The sequence below is a fragment of the Cajanus cajan genome, chromosome 9, assembly GCF_000230855.2.
Source record: "Cajanus cajan strain Asha chromosome 9, NIPB_CcT2T_4, whole genome shotgun sequence".
Taxonomy (NCBI): domain Eukaryota; kingdom Viridiplantae; phylum Streptophyta; class Magnoliopsida; order Fabales; family Fabaceae; genus Cajanus; species Cajanus cajan.
Window position 1 is genome coordinate 3,946,462 of NC_138525.1, and position 18,304 is coordinate 3,964,765.

General features: G+C 33.5%; 2 protein-coding genes and 1 long non-coding RNA gene across 6 annotated transcripts; 2 read left to right on the plus strand and 1 right to left on the minus strand.

Annotated features, from left to right (window-relative positions):
• The first annotated feature begins 5,221 nt into the window (after positions 1-5,221).
• Positions 5,222-10,637, plus strand: LOC109792410 (las1-like family protein). Of its 4 annotated transcripts, none has more exons than XM_029275121.2 (9): positions 5,223-5,487; positions 5,575-5,666; positions 5,747-5,818; positions 5,921-6,027; positions 6,184-6,239; positions 7,261-7,435; positions 8,282-8,365; positions 8,995-9,285; positions 9,628-10,637. In XM_029275121.2, the coding sequence occupies exons 1-9, from the start codon at positions 5,335-5,337 to the stop codon at positions 10,449-10,451; spliced, it is 1,854 nt and encodes a 617-aa protein (XP_029130954.1). In that variant the 5' UTR covers positions 5,223-5,334; the 3' UTR covers positions 10,452-10,637. The 4 variants fall into 4 exon arrangements, with proteins under 4 accessions (XP_029130957.1, XP_029130954.1, XP_020207415.1 ...); XM_020351823.3 differs by having other exon boundaries at positions 5,225-5,487; positions 9,646-10,637; XM_029275124.2 differs by lacking the exon at positions 8,282-8,365 and having other exon boundaries at positions 5,222-5,487.
• LOC114917099 (uncharacterized) lies at positions 9,926-10,772 on the minus strand. The gene is made up of 2 exons (XR_003805846.2): positions 10,632-10,772; positions 9,926-10,293 (listed from the first exon to the last, which is right to left on the minus strand). It is a non-coding gene; the product is annotated as an uncharacterized LOC114917099 (long non-coding RNA).
• Positions 10,773-16,367: 5,595 nt separating this feature from the next.
• On the plus strand, positions 16,368-18,000 carry LOC109795319 (heat stress transcription factor B-4). The gene is made up of 2 exons (XM_020354776.3): positions 16,368-16,810; positions 17,189-18,000. The coding sequence occupies exons 1-2, from the start codon at positions 16,559-16,561 to the stop codon at positions 17,759-17,761; spliced, it is 825 nt and encodes a 274-aa protein (XP_020210365.1). The 5' UTR covers positions 16,368-16,558; the 3' UTR covers positions 17,762-18,000.
• Positions 18,001-18,304: the final 304 nt, after the last annotated feature.

Consider the following 18,304-nt stretch of genomic DNA (forward strand, 5'->3'; position numbering starts at 1 on the left):
TTTCACTTTGTGGAAATTGAAGATGAAAACAGTTCTTGTGCATCAGGGTTGCACTGCAGCACTAGAGGGTGCGGATAAATTACCCACGACTATGACTGATGATGTAAAGAACGCGATGTTGGAAAAGGCGCACAGTTTGATTCTCTTGAGTTTGACTGATGAGGTTCTGCGAGAGGTAGGTGAAGAGACAACGGCTACAGGGATGTGGAAGATGTTGGAAGATAAATTTCAGAAGAAATCCCTAACCAATCGGTTGTATCAGAAGCAACGTCTCTATACCTTGCAGATGTCTGAGAATATGTCTGTGAGAGATCATCTTGATAATTTTAACCGAATTATCTTGGACCTACAGTGTATTGGAGTTAAATTTGATGATGAGGATCTAGCTATTATTTTGTTATGCTCTCTGCCAAAATCATATGAGAATTTTATTGATACTATGTTGTATGGTAGGGATAGTATTAGTGTCAACAATGTGAAGGACAACTTACAATATAAAGAATTGAAGAGAAGAGTAGTCTCTAGTTCTAATGGGGATGATGTAGGTCTAACAGTTAGCAGAGGCAGAAGCATGAAGATAAACAAGGGTACAATTTTTCAGGAAATGATGGACATATTATAGTTTCTAAAGGTGCTCTGGTTATTATGAAAGGAAAGTTACAACATGGAATTTATGTTATGCTTGGCAATTCCTTTCAGGAAACGGTGTCTATATCTCATTCCTTAGAGCAACATGTTGATAATACAAAATTATGGTATTGTAGGTTGGGACATATGAGTGAGCGTGGACTTGTAGTGTTGAGTAAACAAGGACTGTTGGGTGGAGCGGTGACAGGGAAATTGAAGTTCTGTGAATCTTGTGTTATGGGTAAACAAAGCAGGCTGAAATTTAGTTACGGTAAGCACACTTCAACCGAAATATTGCAATATGTTTATTTTGATTTATGGGGTCCTTCCCCAGTTCAGTCCCATGGAAGGAGTAGGTATTTTGTGACGTTTATTGATGACTACTCTAGAAAGGTTTGGGTGTATTTTTTGAAGTCCAAGGATGAAGTGTTTGAGCGTTTCAGGGAGTGAAAGACTATGGTTGAGAAACGAACCGAGAAATTAATCAAGACTTTAAGAACAAATAATGGACTGGAGTTCTGCAATGCATTATTTGATGATTACTGTAAAGAAGCAGGAATAGTCAGACACCTCACAGTGAGACATACACCACAACAGAATGACGTTGCTGAACGGATGAATCAAACACTACTTCAGCGTGCTCGCTGCATGCGTTTAAATGTTGGTCTCTCAAAAGAATTTTGGGCTGAAGCAGTTAATACTGTTGCATATTTGGTGAACAAGTCTCCATCTACTGCAATTGACTTAAAGACTCCTCAGGAGGTATGGTCTGGTAAACCTTCATATTTGGTTGTCCTGCTTATGCTCATGTTAATGATAGTAAATTAGAGCCTAGGGCAATGAAATGTATATTTCTTGGGTATCCTACAAGTGTCAAAGGATATAGATTATGGTGTACTGAAAATAACAGAACAAAAAAATTTGTTATTAATAGAGATGTTACTTATAATGAGTCTGCTATGTTTGGTCAAAAAGAAGAGGTTGAAAATCTTGTAGGAAATAAAAGTACAAATAAGGGAGTTCATCAGAAGGTGGAGCTTGAGGTTGAAGATTCAAATAAAGAAAATTTGAATCCTTTGGAACAATCCAGTAATGTTTGAGAGTGCCTCAAAGCATAACAACAAAGAGAACAAGGAGGGAAATCAGAAAACCTACGAGATATGCAGATGTTACTAATGTTGTTGATACTAACTCTGTTGCATATGCCTTGGTAGTTGGTGAAAATCTTGATTCTGATGAGCCTAAATCCTATAAGGAGGCAATTCAAAGTAAAGAAGCATCGAAATGGCTAATTGCCATGGATGAGGAGATGCAATCACTTAAGAAAAATCAAACCTGGGAGTTAGTACCATTACCTAGAGGTGTGAAGCCGGTGGGATGCAAATGAGTGTTAAAAAAGAAAGAAGGGATTCCTGGTGTTGAACCATCCAGGTTCAAGGCAAGACTTGTGGCAAGAGGTTTTTCACAGAAAGAGGGAATTGACTACCATGAAGTGTTCTCGCTTGTGGTAAAACATAAGACTATTCGAGTTCTGTTGGCTATGGTGAGTGCTTTGGATATGGAGTTAGAGCAGCTTGACGTGAAAACTACATTCTTGGATGGAAATTTAGAAGAGCAGATTTACATGTCACAGCCAGATGGATTCCTTGAGACCGAAAAAGAGAACCATGTGTGTTTGTTGAAAAAATCCTTGTATGGTTTCAAACAGAGCCCGAGGCAGTGGTACAAGAGGTTTGATGCTTTTATGATTTCCTATAATTTTGTTTGAAATAAGTTTGATAACTATGTTTATAGTAAGAAGCTATCAGATGGTTCCTATATATATTTGTTGTTGTATGTGGATGACATGCTAATTGCAGCTAAGAGCAAGACTGATATTGATGCTCTTAAAGCTATGTTGAGCAGTGAGTTTGAGATGATGGATTTGGGTGCGACCAAGAAGATTTTAGGAATGGAGATTTTGAGAGACAGGAATGCAGGTCTACTTTATGTATCTCAGAAAAAATACATTGAAAAGTTGTTGTAGTCTTTTCAAATGGAGAATTTTAAGCCTGTTAGTACTCTTTTGGCAACACATTTTAAACTTGATGCTAGCACTCTTCCTAATACTGATGAAGAGAAAGAGTATATGAATACGGTTCCTTATTCTAGTGCTGTTGGGAGCTTAATGTATGTCATGGTTTGTACAAGACCAGATTTGGCTCATGCTGTGAGTGTGGTTAGTAGATTTATGAGTAATCCTGGAAAGGCTCATTGGGAGGTTGTGAAGTGGATTATGCGATATTTGAAAGGTACTAGTAATATCTGCTTAGTTTATGGTTCTAATGATATTGGGTGTGGTCTTATTGGCTATGCAGATTCTGACTATGGTGGAGATCTCGTGAGGAGAAGATCTTTGACATGTTATATCTTCACTCTTTATGGTTGTGCTGTTAGTTGGAAAGCAACACTTTAACCTACTGTTGCTTTGTCTACCACTAAAGCGGAATACATGTCCTTGACAGAAGGGGTTAAAGAAGGTATATGGTTGCAAAGTCTTATTGATAGTTTGGGTTTGAATGTGCAGAGACGTATACTTTATTGTGATAGTCAAAGTGCTTTTGTGTTTGGCAAAAAATCCAGTCTATCACGAAAGATCAAAGCATATTGATGTCAGATTGAATTTCATACGAGATGTAATTGAAGACAAATTGTTCTCCATAGAAAAGATAGCTACTATAGACAATCCAGCAGATATGTTGACTAAACCTCTGTCTTTTGAAAAGTTTAAGCATAGCTTGGACTTGGTGAATGTTTGCATCGCTTGAGACCCTTCGGTGAGAATAGACAGGAGAGTTGTTCTTGGTTACTGGTGACTTGGGAAAATTCAAGTCAAGGTGGAGAATTGTTGAGATGCCTTGAATTTATATTTTGTCTGTTACTATTTCCACTGTTATTTGAGTTGTAATGAGGCTGTTATATTTTATCTTGTTATAAGACTAAAAGGCATCTGTATCATAAATCTCTATTCATTCAGAAATAAAAAAAATTCTTGAATTGCTCGTGGACGTAGGTCACATTGGCTGAACCACGTAATTTGTGTGTCGTCTTTTTTCTCTTCATCTCTTTCTTTTACATATTGTCATAACAAATATGTGTGTGGTAACTCCCAATGCTCAACAAGTGGTATGAGAGCCGATGGTCTGGTCAGGTGATCGGCTCGACGGGTATGATGGCTGACAGGTGGATCTAAGTTTGAGATCCCTTGTGTCGAAAGTCTTCCTAAACGGTGGAAGGTTAGGAGGCGTGTCCCGCTATCATGAGGGAGGTCATGATGGAGCGGCGGTGCAAGTACTTAGAGTGTGAATGACCTTTGTGGGCCACCATCGGATAATACTCGTGGACGTGGATAAGTAGTTTTCGCTGCAGGGGAGGGGATAAACCATGGTCCTTTGTTTGAGGAGAAGATTGTTGGAATGTCGTTCAAACAAGATGATGAACATGGGTTTATATACACATAGTTGTCTCTATTGGTAGAGAGGCCTTTTGGGTGATGTCCAAAAATAAAGCCGTAAGAATTTGGTCCCAAAGCGGACAATATCTTACCGACGTGAAGACATGTGTATGTATGTGGTAATTCCCGAGACTCAACACCAACATATTTGGATACAAGTTTAGATGTTGATATAGGCTCAGATTTTTTTTATTTAATTTTAAATAGGGTGTGAAGTTTGAATCTTATTTATCCGACAAAAACATAGATGAGTGGAGAGAATTTTTAAGCTGGTGTCGAGTTTGAATCTTTGAAGCATGTTAGAAGTGGTCAGGACATCGATCAATAATGATATTATCCATCGACGCATAGCAAAACTGTGGCATACCAATATTTGTGATAAAAAAAAATTGTGTAAAACATCAATAAATAAAAATAAATTATTTTTTACAATATGAATTATATATTATAAATTTAAAATATAATTTATATGTATAAAATATCTATTTATATAAATTTTTAATATAATTTATATATTCAAATATTTCTTTATTACAATATATTAAAATTTTTAATTATATATAATATTATATTATAGATACTAAAATACTAGTGTATATTACGCTTGATCAATCATTTTGTGTAAAGTGTTTTTCTATATTTTTTATTCAACAAGAAGATTTTATAATTTTTTTTTACCTTTTATCTAATATAATTTTTTTTTATCATATGTATTTATAAATTGAATTTTAATATTTTAAATAAATTATTGTTACTTATAAATAATTTTTTATTACAATATAAATTATTTATTAATATAATTTATAATTAAAAATATTTATTTGTAAAATTTTTAATATAATTCATTTATTAAATATGATATTTTTATATAACAAACATTTAGCAGTGAAATCCAGCGATTAAAATATCAGAAAATTAGATGACTACTAAATTGAATATTACAGACAAAAGCAAAAATTCATTATAACCCAAATCACGAAGAAGGAAAGGAGAAGATAAAAGAAAGATTAGGAGAGAAAATTATGTTCAACATAATCTTTAATCTCTATTTAAAATGTAAATTATGGTTTTCATAGCATTCTCATTTCTCACCATCATTATTATTTATTTGTAATCCTTAAAATAGTAGAACTAAAAAAGAAGAGGGAAAACGAAAGCCCCAAACTCGAGTGCTGCAACCAGTGGCGACGCCGTTAACCTCAAAACGACACTCGATGGAGCCATCGTCGTCGTTGTTAGGGTTCGAAGAAGAGGCGAAGGTGTCTTCATCAAGTGCCCGAAGATTGGTCCCTTGGTTGAACTGGCACGAGTGGCTCTTCGTTAAACACGCTCTCTTCTCCGATTCCCCTCACTCTGCTCTCAAACGAGTACGTTTCTTAAGTCTTAACCATACTATTTCAATACCACACCGTAACTTCATGCAAACCTAATCATATTCATATATATGTTTTCAGATATCCGCATGGCGAAGTCGAGCTTCTTTGCCGGTTCTCATCGAAGTCACCGCTTCCATCATCGAAATTCAACTCAAAGATCCCTGTTTCAGGTAACCCTAACTCATCTCCTTATGTATGTATCTATCTGTGTATGTATTAATTAAAGCAATTTTGTTTGATTTAATTCTAGACAGGATGAATCCAATGATGCTTCTCTTTCCGAGGAGATGCTTGCTATGCTGTATTGCATGGCAATCATGAGGTATGCTCGGTGCTCACTATGTATTTTATTTTTGCCAATAATAATTATTTTTTGAAAATTTCTCTTGCGAGGTATAACTGTTTCGCTATTTGCATTTTCAAGGCTTGTGAATGGTGTTATTGAGAAGACGCGCAAGAAAGAGGTGGCGTCCATAGCAGTGGCAGCTGATGCCATTGGTATTCCGCGCATGCTGATTGATATTCGCCATGGTGAGCAAGTCTCCCCCTACTCTTGTTAATTGTTGTGCTGGTAGACTTGGATGTGAATGTGATCTTTGTAGTGGTCAAAGAAGTTCACACATTTGCTTGTTTTATTGTGGTTTTAGAGTGACCTGCTTTTGGTCTAACTAATTGCTGTTATTGCAGAGGGATCACATCGGGAGCTTCCGTCACTTAAGATTGTTCGTAGCGCTTCTATTAAGGTATGGCTCAACAATCTTTCTATTTTCTTGTGATTTAATTCTTAGCAAGTGTGTGTATTGTCCATGGCGAGGTTGGGCTTTTAGCATTAAGGAAATAATTGGACTGAATTTCTTTCCCAAGGTCTGTGTGTAAGTCTAACATAACAGTTTTGAATATATGAACAAAATATCATGTTGCTCTGGTAATGGTATCAAAGGACAGAGTATGTGCATGTTAGTCACTGAAATCTAAGCTATATTTGCAACAGGAAAAAAATATATTATTTTCTGTTTGTAATAACTGTCAGATTACTTTCATACATTCATTTTTCCCTCCTTTATACAATTCTTTTACATTGTGCTTTAGTTATTTAATTCATGATATGATGATCCAATTCAAATGATAGCCGACATCATTAATCATTAATTATCCAAGCTATTCTCTAAACTCAGTTCATGTCATGGGACTTTGGTGAGAAACTAGCTAGTTGTTTTATCACTTTCAATGTGCCAGCTTGACTATGTCATGTTAGAAAGTGATGTTCTAATCTACCTTGTGGTTTGAAGTTATCATCATCCTCTGAATCTGATTTTCTTTACATTTTAAATTCTTCTATTTGGGTTTTTTTTATTTGGGGGGGGGGGGGGTGTTGAACTATTTCTTAATAGATCCATGATGTTGGAATGGAATTAGGAATTTGAGCCTTGAAATACAGGATGTTATTTAATTGGAGTAATTGGACTGGTTTATGATTTATTATACACTTACATTTGACAATAACACAGGAAATAGGATCATTCATGCAAATGATTTTGATGATTTACACATAAAAATCGATATTAATGAAATTTCAGTTTGTTGTTAAAATGTAACTGGAATGAAAAATGAAAAGCATCCCAGTCTTCTTTGTTGGATTTAGCTATTTGAATATGGACAATTTTTCAAAAGTTCTTAACATGTGGTTATTATTGTCACACTGAGTATGACATTATGTTTTAACCCACTCCTCAAACTTATCTAACGTTTTGCTAATAATTTCAGGCACTTGATTGGTTAAAATCTTATTATTGGGAACCTCAGAGCAAAGCAATTCCTTTTCAAGGTGAAGGACTAGGAGAAGTCAAGAAAGAAATCAAGTCTAAGATTCGTGAATTAGCTATCTGCTTGAAAGTCAATGGAAGTGCCCAGTCTAGTTCATCACTGCTAAAGGGAAAACGTCTGTAAGCTTTGTCCATTTTCATCATATTGTGACTTTAATCATTGTCTTGCACTTGTTTATTTTAAGTCAAATACCTTCCATTCTTGGTGGAAAGGAAGGTATTTAATGTTGAAATTAGTGTTTTCCTATTTTCTGTTTCACTTATTCCCATGAAACCTGTGCTGATGAGGAAGTATGTGTTCTAATGTTGAAAGCCCAATTTGAAAATTTGATGGTTGGAACTTGGAAATCCTTTGGCCCATTGTTATGTGGAGCCAGTATTCAGTCTTTGGTTACCACATGATTGACCTTTTGGCTCTAGTTCTTTGTTTTTCTTCTATAAATTAATTAGGTCTCCAATATGCTCATCCATTTCCTCCCCACTTCGCAAATAAGAAATACTTAAAAAAATTGAAGAAAAATGGTGATCATGATTCTTTCTGTTTTTGTTCTTTTCAGAATGTCATATGTAGTTGGTGATTATATAACCATGTTTCATTGCCCAACCCTTTGAAAAAAATGAAAAAGAAAAAAGTCTGTAAACCAACTTATATTTCTTCTTCTGGCTTGTTTTATTTTTTCTCATTCACGCCCCTTAACATGAGGCACCATACTTCACTTTGAATATAAGGATGAGTTTATATAGTATATGGTAATGGTGACACATGTCAAGGCATTTTTCAATTATTAATGGATTTAGAGTTAATGCCTTAATGTTGTAGTATCTTATTCAGATTTCAAACATATTGCAAGTCTATACAGTGTGGGTTATTTTGTTGGTAAGATGATTTTAAAAGAAATAAAGCTTGCACTTGCCATTTTTTTGTCCACTTTAGAAAATTCTGATGTGTATTTATTTTAAAGGGGTCAAGCATGGTGAATTGCTTTTTGGGCGTAATAAGCTTTTGTCTCTTATGGTCGGCAAGAGTCAAATGTCACGAACCGGAGGTATCACATTGTTCATATTCCTTGATACAATAAAACGTATTTGTTGTCTTTGTTTAGTATACCTTTGTGTGTGTGTAAAAGGGAGAGGGTATGCTGAGCTGAGAGGCAAGGTATTCTTTCAAAGAGAACTAAATAGTGTCTATAGAATATACACCACAACAAAAAATAAAAGGGAAAAAAGGATGCAACACCAATTGTGTCTTTTTTACCTCTTTAACAGGATACTTTTTTTTCTTGGCCTCTGGGTTTAAATCACATGTTGGTTTTTGAGAGTTCCTTTCTTGATTATGTAACAGATTGGTTTACTGGTTTGAGTGGGTGTTCTTTCCTTATCATTGTTCTGCTTTTTAGGAGGATTACCTGGCCATATCATATTTTTACATTTATATTTTTTCCTCTCATACTGAATCTTTTTCATTCGTAAAAAAACTCAAGTATTTAATTTCCTCAAAGAAAATTGACTAAATAAATGAGGCAGATTCCTAACCTATGAATTATTGGATTTTTTTTTTTTTTTTTTTTACTCTGAAAAATAAGTGAAACTGAAAAAAGTTGTTAGATTATCTTCAATTTTATTAATGTTTCTGGCTATTCATGTACTAATTACGTGTGAATCGTGATACTTTCAGGACCTAAAAAACAGATCTCAAAGATCTTGAAATATGTTCTTCGGTTATATTCCTCCTTTTCTTCAGAGATTGTTTCTGTGTTGTTGGAGTATTTGTTGAAAGCTTTAAGTTCCTCAGAGTTGGAAGGGAATGCAGATGATGCTTCAAATGGTCTAACCACTCAGAATGTTTTGGCTGATTGGAAGCTTATCCTACTCAAATTGTGTAATAAGGAACCAGAAATACTTCTGAACCTTCTTAAGGAAGTCCTTGATATGATTGAGACACGGGAAAACATGAAGTATGCAGAAGGTAGGTAGCAATTTTTTCCATCTACAGTATCCCTTTTCATTATGTATATTTTCTGGTTGAAGTTTAATATCTGTTTAATTGTTTTGGGGTAGTTGGGATTTATTTCCTTACATGCTTTTTCCTTTAAGGCCATATTGATTCACTTATTAAATGCCAGATACTTTCTAGTGCTTTTGTTATGCACAACTAATTGGAATGCTTTTCTGATTGGATTTCCTTAAGTATTGCTTCTGCCTTGAGCCAACATGAAGTCAGATATTGAGTTTCAAAATTATTTGTTCTTCATTTTGGTTTGGGATTTCATGACTTTTGCACACCTACTTTATTCATTATTTTTCTTAGTGTTTTTTTTTTTGGTAGATAACCCAAATATTGGGATTTCACACTCAAGGCCAGAGATTCAACAAAGAGATTATCTTTCTTCGTTGTTTGCATGGCTTGTCGGAATTCTCAGTAAAGTTCCTTCTGCGGCAGCAAATATGCCAAAAAGAGTTTTACATGAACTTCTTCGTAAATGTCTTCTAATATCACGACTTTGCAACAAGCAGCTCGTGGATTCAGCACTTCAGCTTGCAGAACTGATGAATGACAGCTACTTGAAGGAGAAAGTTCGAAAGTTCTCTCTTATTAGTTTGTCCAATTTAGACAGTGCAGATGATCAGAGCTCTTTATTGACTTCAAAAAACATTTTAAAATTTGAGGAATCCATACTTGAAGCAACCAAAAAGCTAGAGTTGGTTAAACAACAGATAATGAAAAATAAAAAACCAACGGCAATGGATTGTGACACTAAAAAATCACAGACATGGACTTTGGCAAAATCGTGGAACCCATGTCCAATTGGCATGTTGCCCCGAACTGTTGGGTCATCTGGTTATCTTCCCGTCCTTAATGTCATTGACGATGAAAAACAGAATCAACTACTTGAAAGTAAAGAGAATTGGAAATTGATCCCACATGGTAACAAAAGAGATGCCACTTTAGACCTTCCACAACTTGATAATTCAACTGTTAAGAAGATGAGGAAGACCAAAGAATTCAGTGAATCAAACAACGAATTGCCAATGCAAGTGGTGAAAGGATGTCTCTTGGTGGGTGGAGTTTTGAAGAAACTTACAGAAGAAGAGCTACTAGCCATTGAGTCTTCTGTAAGGATTTTAGTTTAGTTTAATTTATAGTTATTGCTTAGATCTTGCCTAAGATTTAATTCATGATGTTTGTTATTTATACGGTTATTTTTTCATTTATGTTAAGATATAGTATGGTACCTGTAAGATACAGGTGCCTAACCTTAAAATATGCAATTCCATGAAACATAAGATAATGAATCCTGTAGCTTAATTTACCTGACATTCATGCATTCTTTTGCCCTTTCTCCATTTTCATTTGTGCTAAGTGCATTCACAATCAATTGGTAGAGAAAAGTCCAGCAGGGGCGACCTGAGAACACATGCAACCAAATTTTGAATCGGCTTTATGTATTCTCAGGACGACCCTGGAGAACCCCTCTACCTCCCCATATTTTGGAAATATCTGTGCCTGAAGTGGAACATTGAACTTTGAATAATGTTTCTATCAATGTAATGAGTTTATGCAATCTGATTCAATGGATATATAGCCTAAAGCAGTAGTACTTGTAGGCTTAGATGTACTACACCCAAGTACTTGTCATTAAAATGAAGGGATATGTGTGTTAACGTTGGAGTACAACTTTGTACTACTGGTTTTAACGCAAATCTAAGACGCTAGGTAGTAGTACTACGGCTTCCCGTTGTCAACACGTCAATGGCAATGCAAAAATACAATTATCGTTGGACTACGTCAAAACTAAAAATGAAGGAGAAGTGAAAATGCGTCTGCATTTAATGATTTAAAATAAATCTTGTTTCTTACACGTTGAATTGCAATAAAAAATGTTAAACCCAAAATGGGTAGATTTATAATTTTACCATGTATTCCGGAGTTCGAAGCGGTGCAAATATGCCTCAAATAACTTTTTTTTTTTTTTTTTGTAGTTTAGGTAAACAAGAATATAAATTTATTTTCCATAAAGGATTTTATATTTTAATAGGAACCATCAACTGTATCATATACAGATATTCTAAATGCAGATAAAATTTAAAAAGCACTCCGTGTAACATAAGAAAATTGTATTTTCAACAAAAATATTTAAAATTATAAATGATATATACATTATTAATTCACGTAGTATTTAATAAATGTATACTAAAGGAAAAATATTAAACTTGTAATGTATAATTATTCTGAAGAAGAAAAATTAGTAACGCGTCATTTTACGAAAGATAGACTAAAATTAGGTCAGTTTTAACCTTTAAGATAGTGTACTCTAATTTAAAATAAGTTCAAAAATAATTAATCCGAGAATATTAGTTAAAGTTTGGGGGGAAAAAGAAGTAAATTTAACATAAAAAGGGACCTAAATAAAATTCTTTTAGTGTATAAGTAACTGAAATTCTAAAAGAAAAAAAATGATTTTTCTTTAGAATTTACAAAAAAATATATTAAAAAAGTGTTAAGCGATGATGGAATAATATATCTATAGATAGTACAGTGTTAGACTATTTTAATCTGAAAAGTGAGGACTTAATGTTATTGCACAAGGGATGGATAATGAAGAATATATGTAAAAAGTTTAAAGAAAAGGATCTTAATATAATATCATTCAAAAAAAAAATATTGTCTTCACCACTAGCTAATGTTTTAGAAAAAAAAATTGAAAAATGGAAAAGGAGTGGAGTGTTTTTATATATCCAATCCACTCTCCTAAAATGTAAAAAAGAAAGCCTTGGCATTGGAGCTAAATTCGAACAATTGACAATCACGAGGAATTAAATGGCATGAATACTTTGCATTGCAAAAATGCATTGACTGTCACGAGGAAAAAAAAAAGGTAGGAAAAGATTAGAGATCAATATGAATGCATGCAGATTGCAGACATGGAAGAGAGTGAAAGGTTGGAAAAGCCTTTGAATTTGCCCTTTCCATTCACTTTTAAATACACCACCATCCCTCATTTTTCTAATCCTCTGCACTCTGCTTGACCTAAATTGTTGTCTTTCCTAGGTTCAAAAGAAACAACACCATGTTCCTCTCTCCACTAACCATCACTTTTTCACCTTTTAATTATCCCCTCTTAATAACAAAAGTTCTTCAGAGAAAAGAGAAAGGAAAATTATTCTTGCTCTGGTGGTTATGCTTCTGACAATTCCTTGGTGACATTCTAAAACTAAACCACTTTCAATAAAGAACAATAATGTAAAGTGTAAACATATGTTAATCTTACTCCCATCTTCTTTTTCTTTCATGCTTACAGCCTTACACCAATTTCTCATCATTTTTACGTAAAGAGTGTAACTATGTGCATACAATGTAAATAAGAATCAACAACTAATGAAATGAAGAGAAAGTTGTGCACAATAATATGGGACCCTTGATATAGAAAAAGAAAAATATATAGTGTCAGCAGGGACGGAGCCAGGATTTCAATACTGGGGGGCCGAGAATAAATAATATATAATTTATAATAAATGAAAATTAAAGTATCAAAAGCATATAAAAAAAAATATAAAAAAAAATTAAAATTGTTGGGGGGGCCGTGGCACCCGTAGGTCCCCCCTTGGCTCCGTCCTTGATAGTGTGAACAAAACCACACTAGCGAGACAAATGCATGAGAAGCAATGATGCAAAAATCCAAGTAATAGGGGCAATTACTTACTTTACATATAAATGGTTCATACACTAAAGCTTGCTAGCATGTGAATTTTAATCATTTGGTGGTGAATTCTTCATGCACTGATGAAGCACTCTTCGCAGGAAGCACATATATGACTTTATTAAGTAGAAATATCAACTCAGAACCCCCACTAAGATTTTCTTTTCAAACAAATATTTTTCGTCCACTAGATGAGGGTGACTAAAGTCGGTAGAGGATAAAATATAAGCCAAACATGAGATTTGTGTTGACACATTACATATTTTTATTCTGTTTAATTATGAATATTCATTCTGTTATCTTCAATCTTAATTTGTTTCAAAGGTTTCTTTATGCATTAAGATGATGGTTTACCACTTTTTTCTTTGTAAGGGATTTTTAATCTATTCCCTTTATTGAAATGCAGTTTTTGCCTTTTTGGTCTTCGAAACTATTTAACTTTAAAAGAACGTTAAGAAGTGGCACAGTTTCTGTTCTTCAAATTTCAAAGGAGAAATCATGCAATTTAACCTGAGTGTTAACTTTTACTAAAACCACTAAGGTTTCAAACCTTCTCTTTTTGTTAATTAATCCAACAATAGTCAGTTTTGGGGGCATCTTCTCTAATTTAATTTAGTTGTCACATGCTGATCTTCACATGTTATGCATTTAGATTTGTGCATGATGCATAAAAGACAAAACCCTCTCTCTAAAAGGCATGCAGTGGGTCACATGGATGGAGATATATCATGTGACATGTGATGCAACATATATTGCCCATTTCTACTGGAAACAGTAGGTGTTGGTAATATTAACTTGGAATAGAATCTTCTCATTATTGAAACATCCATTTGGACCTTTCAGATTCTTAGCAGTGTGATGCAGGGTGTTTTAGAGGCTTCCTACCTATACTTTGACCAACAAACAGTGCATGCAAAAATATCAAGACTCAAAAAAGATGCTTGGATGTGAAGATCGTGGAACTAGCTACAATATGTCACTTAATTTCAGCACATATATTTTCAAAGTAAAAGTGAGATAGAAGAATGTGAAAAGAAAGAAAGAAAGAAAGAAATCAGAAAGAGAGTGATGAATGTGACCCCTCCAACAATGGAATCTAGAACTAGAAGGTTGTGCACAAGATCATTTTCTTCCTTCTATAATCTAATTAGGCTTTTAATAATTGAAATATATAGAAGATTTAATAGTCATGCACCAATAATAATTTAAAAGATTTCATATCGTTAATTAATAAAAAAAATTACAGTATATATAATTTTTTAGATAACTATTATAAAAATTAATAAATTTATAATTCATGTGAATTGTAAATTGTGATGGAATATATCACCATTTATATACCTTATATATTCAAATGAGAGAGATTCACCTGTAATAATTATGCAGTACTATATAATTAAATACATTATTCTATGATTGAAGACTTAGAAGGAGGTACTTGTTCTATGTGACTAGGTCACGGGTGTGCTTTGGATGGTTCAAAAATGAATAAAGGTCAGAATGTTCTACCTTGAAAACTAGGTACAAAGCACTTCCAGTGTTTACAATTATATAATATTAATAACCCTTATTTCTATTATGTTCTCTAGTAATGTACAGAGGCAAAGTTTGACGTATAGCTGTAGTGGGAAAAGATTTAAAATGGTGATCCTCGTGATCACAACCCAACATTGATCCCCACAAATATCCCTATAAAAGAAGAAAAGGTATTTCTTCAGAAAATAAAGGGGGGGTGCATAATATGATAGCTGAAAAAAAGGAAAATTACAACCACATAATTCTTCAACAGTGTTTATCTTTTCTGATTTTTCTCAGACACTTTTCTCTAGCTGGAAATAAAAAGTCATGATTTGTGTGATCTACGAAAGTCTCTATCCCATCAATCCTTATTATAGTACTTTATTTGAATGAGATTGTTGAAACATGGATAAGATTAAACCAAGAAGGAAAACTGTACTCATCATGTTATCACTTATGTGTAAATGATATAATCTTGATTTATTGATATATAAGAAGATTTGGTGATGAAAAACAAAGAATGGTTAGTTTCATATTCTTAGTAAAAAGTACATATTTTCATTATTTGAATATATATAGTTGAATTTATCTTTCTTTTATTATCTAAAATGTGGAATGACATGTTTCAACATTCAATAAGTAACATGAAAGAATCACTACTCAAAAATAAAATGGCTTGTTTCCATAAAGTCCTTTATATACTTCTTTTATACTTCAAGGTTTCAAATGCATGCATTTATCAGATTAATGTATTCATTTTGAATGGAAATTTTACATAGGTATCATTCAGGGGAGCTTATATGATTAAATTAAAATTTAATACAAAACAAATCAGTCCAATTAACAAATGAATTCTCTATTAAAAACATGCCAAAAAGCTTGAGAAGTTGAGAATATCTCCTCTTTTATTGGACAAAAAAATATGTATCAAAGCAGGGTTTGGTTGTAGTTTCCAAGTAAAGACGAAGGTGGAGGAGAGGGAGGGACCAACAAATTGAACAACTTCTGACATTGTATAACAGTGGGCCAATGAATATACATAAAAGTAAATGTTTTCTTTTCAATTTGGAGGACTACCACAAGTCCACAACCTTCCAAGTTTCAGTTCCACACAAGAACAAATGCTTAAAATATCACACCTTTCAATTTAATTAACTATTACTCTTGGAATTTACGGAGGATATGAGATCTTTGTATCTATAAATAAAAAAATCACTGTCTTATTATGCAGTCTATACATATTTTTTTAAACCTCAAACTCAAATTAAATTATTTAAAGAAAAAACCCACCTTACTGCATTTTAAAATTTTTTAATATAACCCCTCCACTTTCCATCCAAAATTTGGAAAATTTTCTACCATAATTCATATAATAATGGTTTAATAGACAAATTTTCAATACACGATTTGTTTATAAGATTTTTAAGATAATTATTATAAAAGTTAACAAATTTATCATATACAGTTATTTGTAATTAAATTAGAATATAAAATTACCTTATAGTATATAACTTATTTTTCCTATAATAATTTCTACAATAAAGTAGCAAAATTTAAAATATAATAAATAATATGATAGGAAAAAATTATTCGTATAAATTATTATATGTGTATCATTATTAAGAATAAAAAAATAAAAACTAACTGTTCTCACTCCAAAATAAAAATAGAAAGTAGCTCACATCTCTAGAGGCATCACAACGCACCACTCCTGCATCCGAGAGAACAATCAATAGCTAATTAATAGCTCATTGGATCTTATTATAGCTTATCTCAGATAAATACATTGTTTTTACTGACATGGTCATATGCTTCTTAAAGTTAGTAAACTACAGACATAACAGAGGGGTAGGACAAAGAATAGTTATTTAAGTAATATGTCATATGTTTCTGTTTCATAAAGTTGTAAAATTATAATATGAGAGAGAGGTGAGAGGTTCTTTAAAAGTTGGTGGTGTTAAAAGTGAATGAAGAGGAGTGTAGTATTGGAAGCAGCTAGCTAGCACACTCTTTGGTTCAGTGATGGCTTTCACACTAGACAGGTGTGATGATAACATGGTGTTCACTATGGAGTCTCAGAAGTCAGTGCCAGCTCCCTTCCTGACAAAGACATACCAACTTGTTGATGACCCTTGCACTGACCACATTGTGTCTTGGGGTGATGATGAAACCACATTTGTTGTGAGGAGGCCCCCAGAGTTTGCTAGAGATCTTCTTCCCAACTATTTCAAGCACAACAACTTCTCAAGCTTTGTTAGGCAACTAAACACCTATGTGAGGATCCATCTCTTCTACTTATATCCACACTCTATCCTTCATGATTGTTCTTGTACTATACCTTAAGGACATGTTTAGATTCACAGATGTGAATCAGTGAAAACAACAATTGGTTGCTTTTGCGGCAACTCTGATGTGATTCTTGTTTAAACATGGAACCAAACATGCATTGAGATTACCTCATTGATTTAGAAGTTGGCCTAATAATATTACTAACTCACAAGAGTGAGGAAATGGAATCTTTGGTAGTATAAAAACTTCAAAAGTCTGGTGTGATTTTTGTTTATTATTATTTGCTACACAAGTTTCATGATTCATTGACCATGTTTGTAACACATCATATATATGTTATATGTACCTTTTCTTCTCTTGCAGGGTTTCAAGAAAGTAGCAGCTGATAGGTGGGAGTTTGCAAATGAATACTTTAGAAAAGGAGCAAAGCACCTTCTATGTGAAATCCACAGGAGGAAAACCCCTCACCACTATCAACAACACTACCACATGCATGACCATCCACCATCACAGCTTCTTCAGCCAGAAGAGAATCTGTGTTGGATTGATGCTCCTCCTTTACCATCTCCTAAACCAGGCACTGATATCCTCACAGCACTTTCTGAAGACAACCAAAGGCTGAGGAGAAAGAACTTCATGCTCCTATCAGAACTCACTCACATGAAGAATCTATACAATGACATCATATATTTCATCCAAAACCATGTGACTCCTGCTTCCTATGAACAAAGAAGCAGCAGTGCTATTTTGAAGCTGGTGGAATTGGATTCATCACCTCAATCACCAAATGTTGTTGTTAGACCAGCTAAGGGTCATGTTATGGAAAAGTCTTTGATGATAAGTTCTAGTGAAGAGGCTAATAGTTCTGTGAAGCTCTTTGGTGTTCCTCTTTGCGGCAAAAAGAGAGTGCACCCTGGTGACCTTGATCAACAATAGTCAGAAGTTCACATGATCATTGTTAGTTAGTATTGGACATGTCTGATTGATTTTGTTGACATTTGAAGAGAAGCATGTATAGAAGAGGCTTGTGTTCAGATTAACTAGACTACTGTTGTTTCTTTAGAATTTTCCATTGGTTCATATGTTCCTCAAAAGAAAAAAAAAAAGTAGAGCAGTTGTTTTTGCTTAGTTTGGAGTCAAAACTCAAAATTAATTAATAATAGCTTGTTAAATAATTACCTTTTTTCATAGTTATTTTACGATAAGGTTAGTGAGATTTTTTTAATACATTTTTTTTATTGTCGATCAATATTTATTGAATATCATAAATTTTATAAATATTATATTTTATTAATGAATCATTTCTAATTTAGTAATAAAATTGGTCAAAATTTGTGATTTTTAAACTTAAAACATATGAATAAGAGAGTGGTAGAAGGATTATCGCCGATAATTTTTCTTATTTCTTTTGTAGTTTCTCTCTATTTTCTTCTTTCTTTTGGATAACAAAGACCAAACATTATTATTTAGCAGGGATCC

What these genes read in the sequence shown, in the direction of transcription:
- LOC109792410 (XM_029275121.2), top strand. Translation starts at nt 5,335, where the DNA reads ATGGAGCCATCGTCGTCGTTGTTAGGGTTCGAAGAAGAGGCGAAGGTG. An exon ending in CTCACTCTGCTCTCAAACGA is followed by an intron (nt 5,488 to 5,574) that starts GTACGTTTCTTA and finishes ATATGTTTTCAG; the next exon opens with ATATCCGCATGGCGAAGTCG. An exon ending in ATCACTGCTAAAGGGAAAAC is followed by an intron (nt 7,436 to 8,281) that starts GTCTGTAAGCTT and finishes TTTATTTTAAAG; the next exon opens with GGGTCAAGCATGGTGAATTG.
- LOC109795319 (XM_020354776.3), top strand. Translation starts at nt 16,559, where the DNA reads ATGGCTTTCACACTAGACAGGTGTGATGATAACATGGTGTTCACTATG. An exon ending in TTAGGCAACTAAACACCTAT is followed by an intron (nt 16,811 to 17,188) that starts GTGAGGATCCAT and finishes CTTCTCTTGCAG; the next exon opens with GGTTTCAAGAAAGTAGCAGC.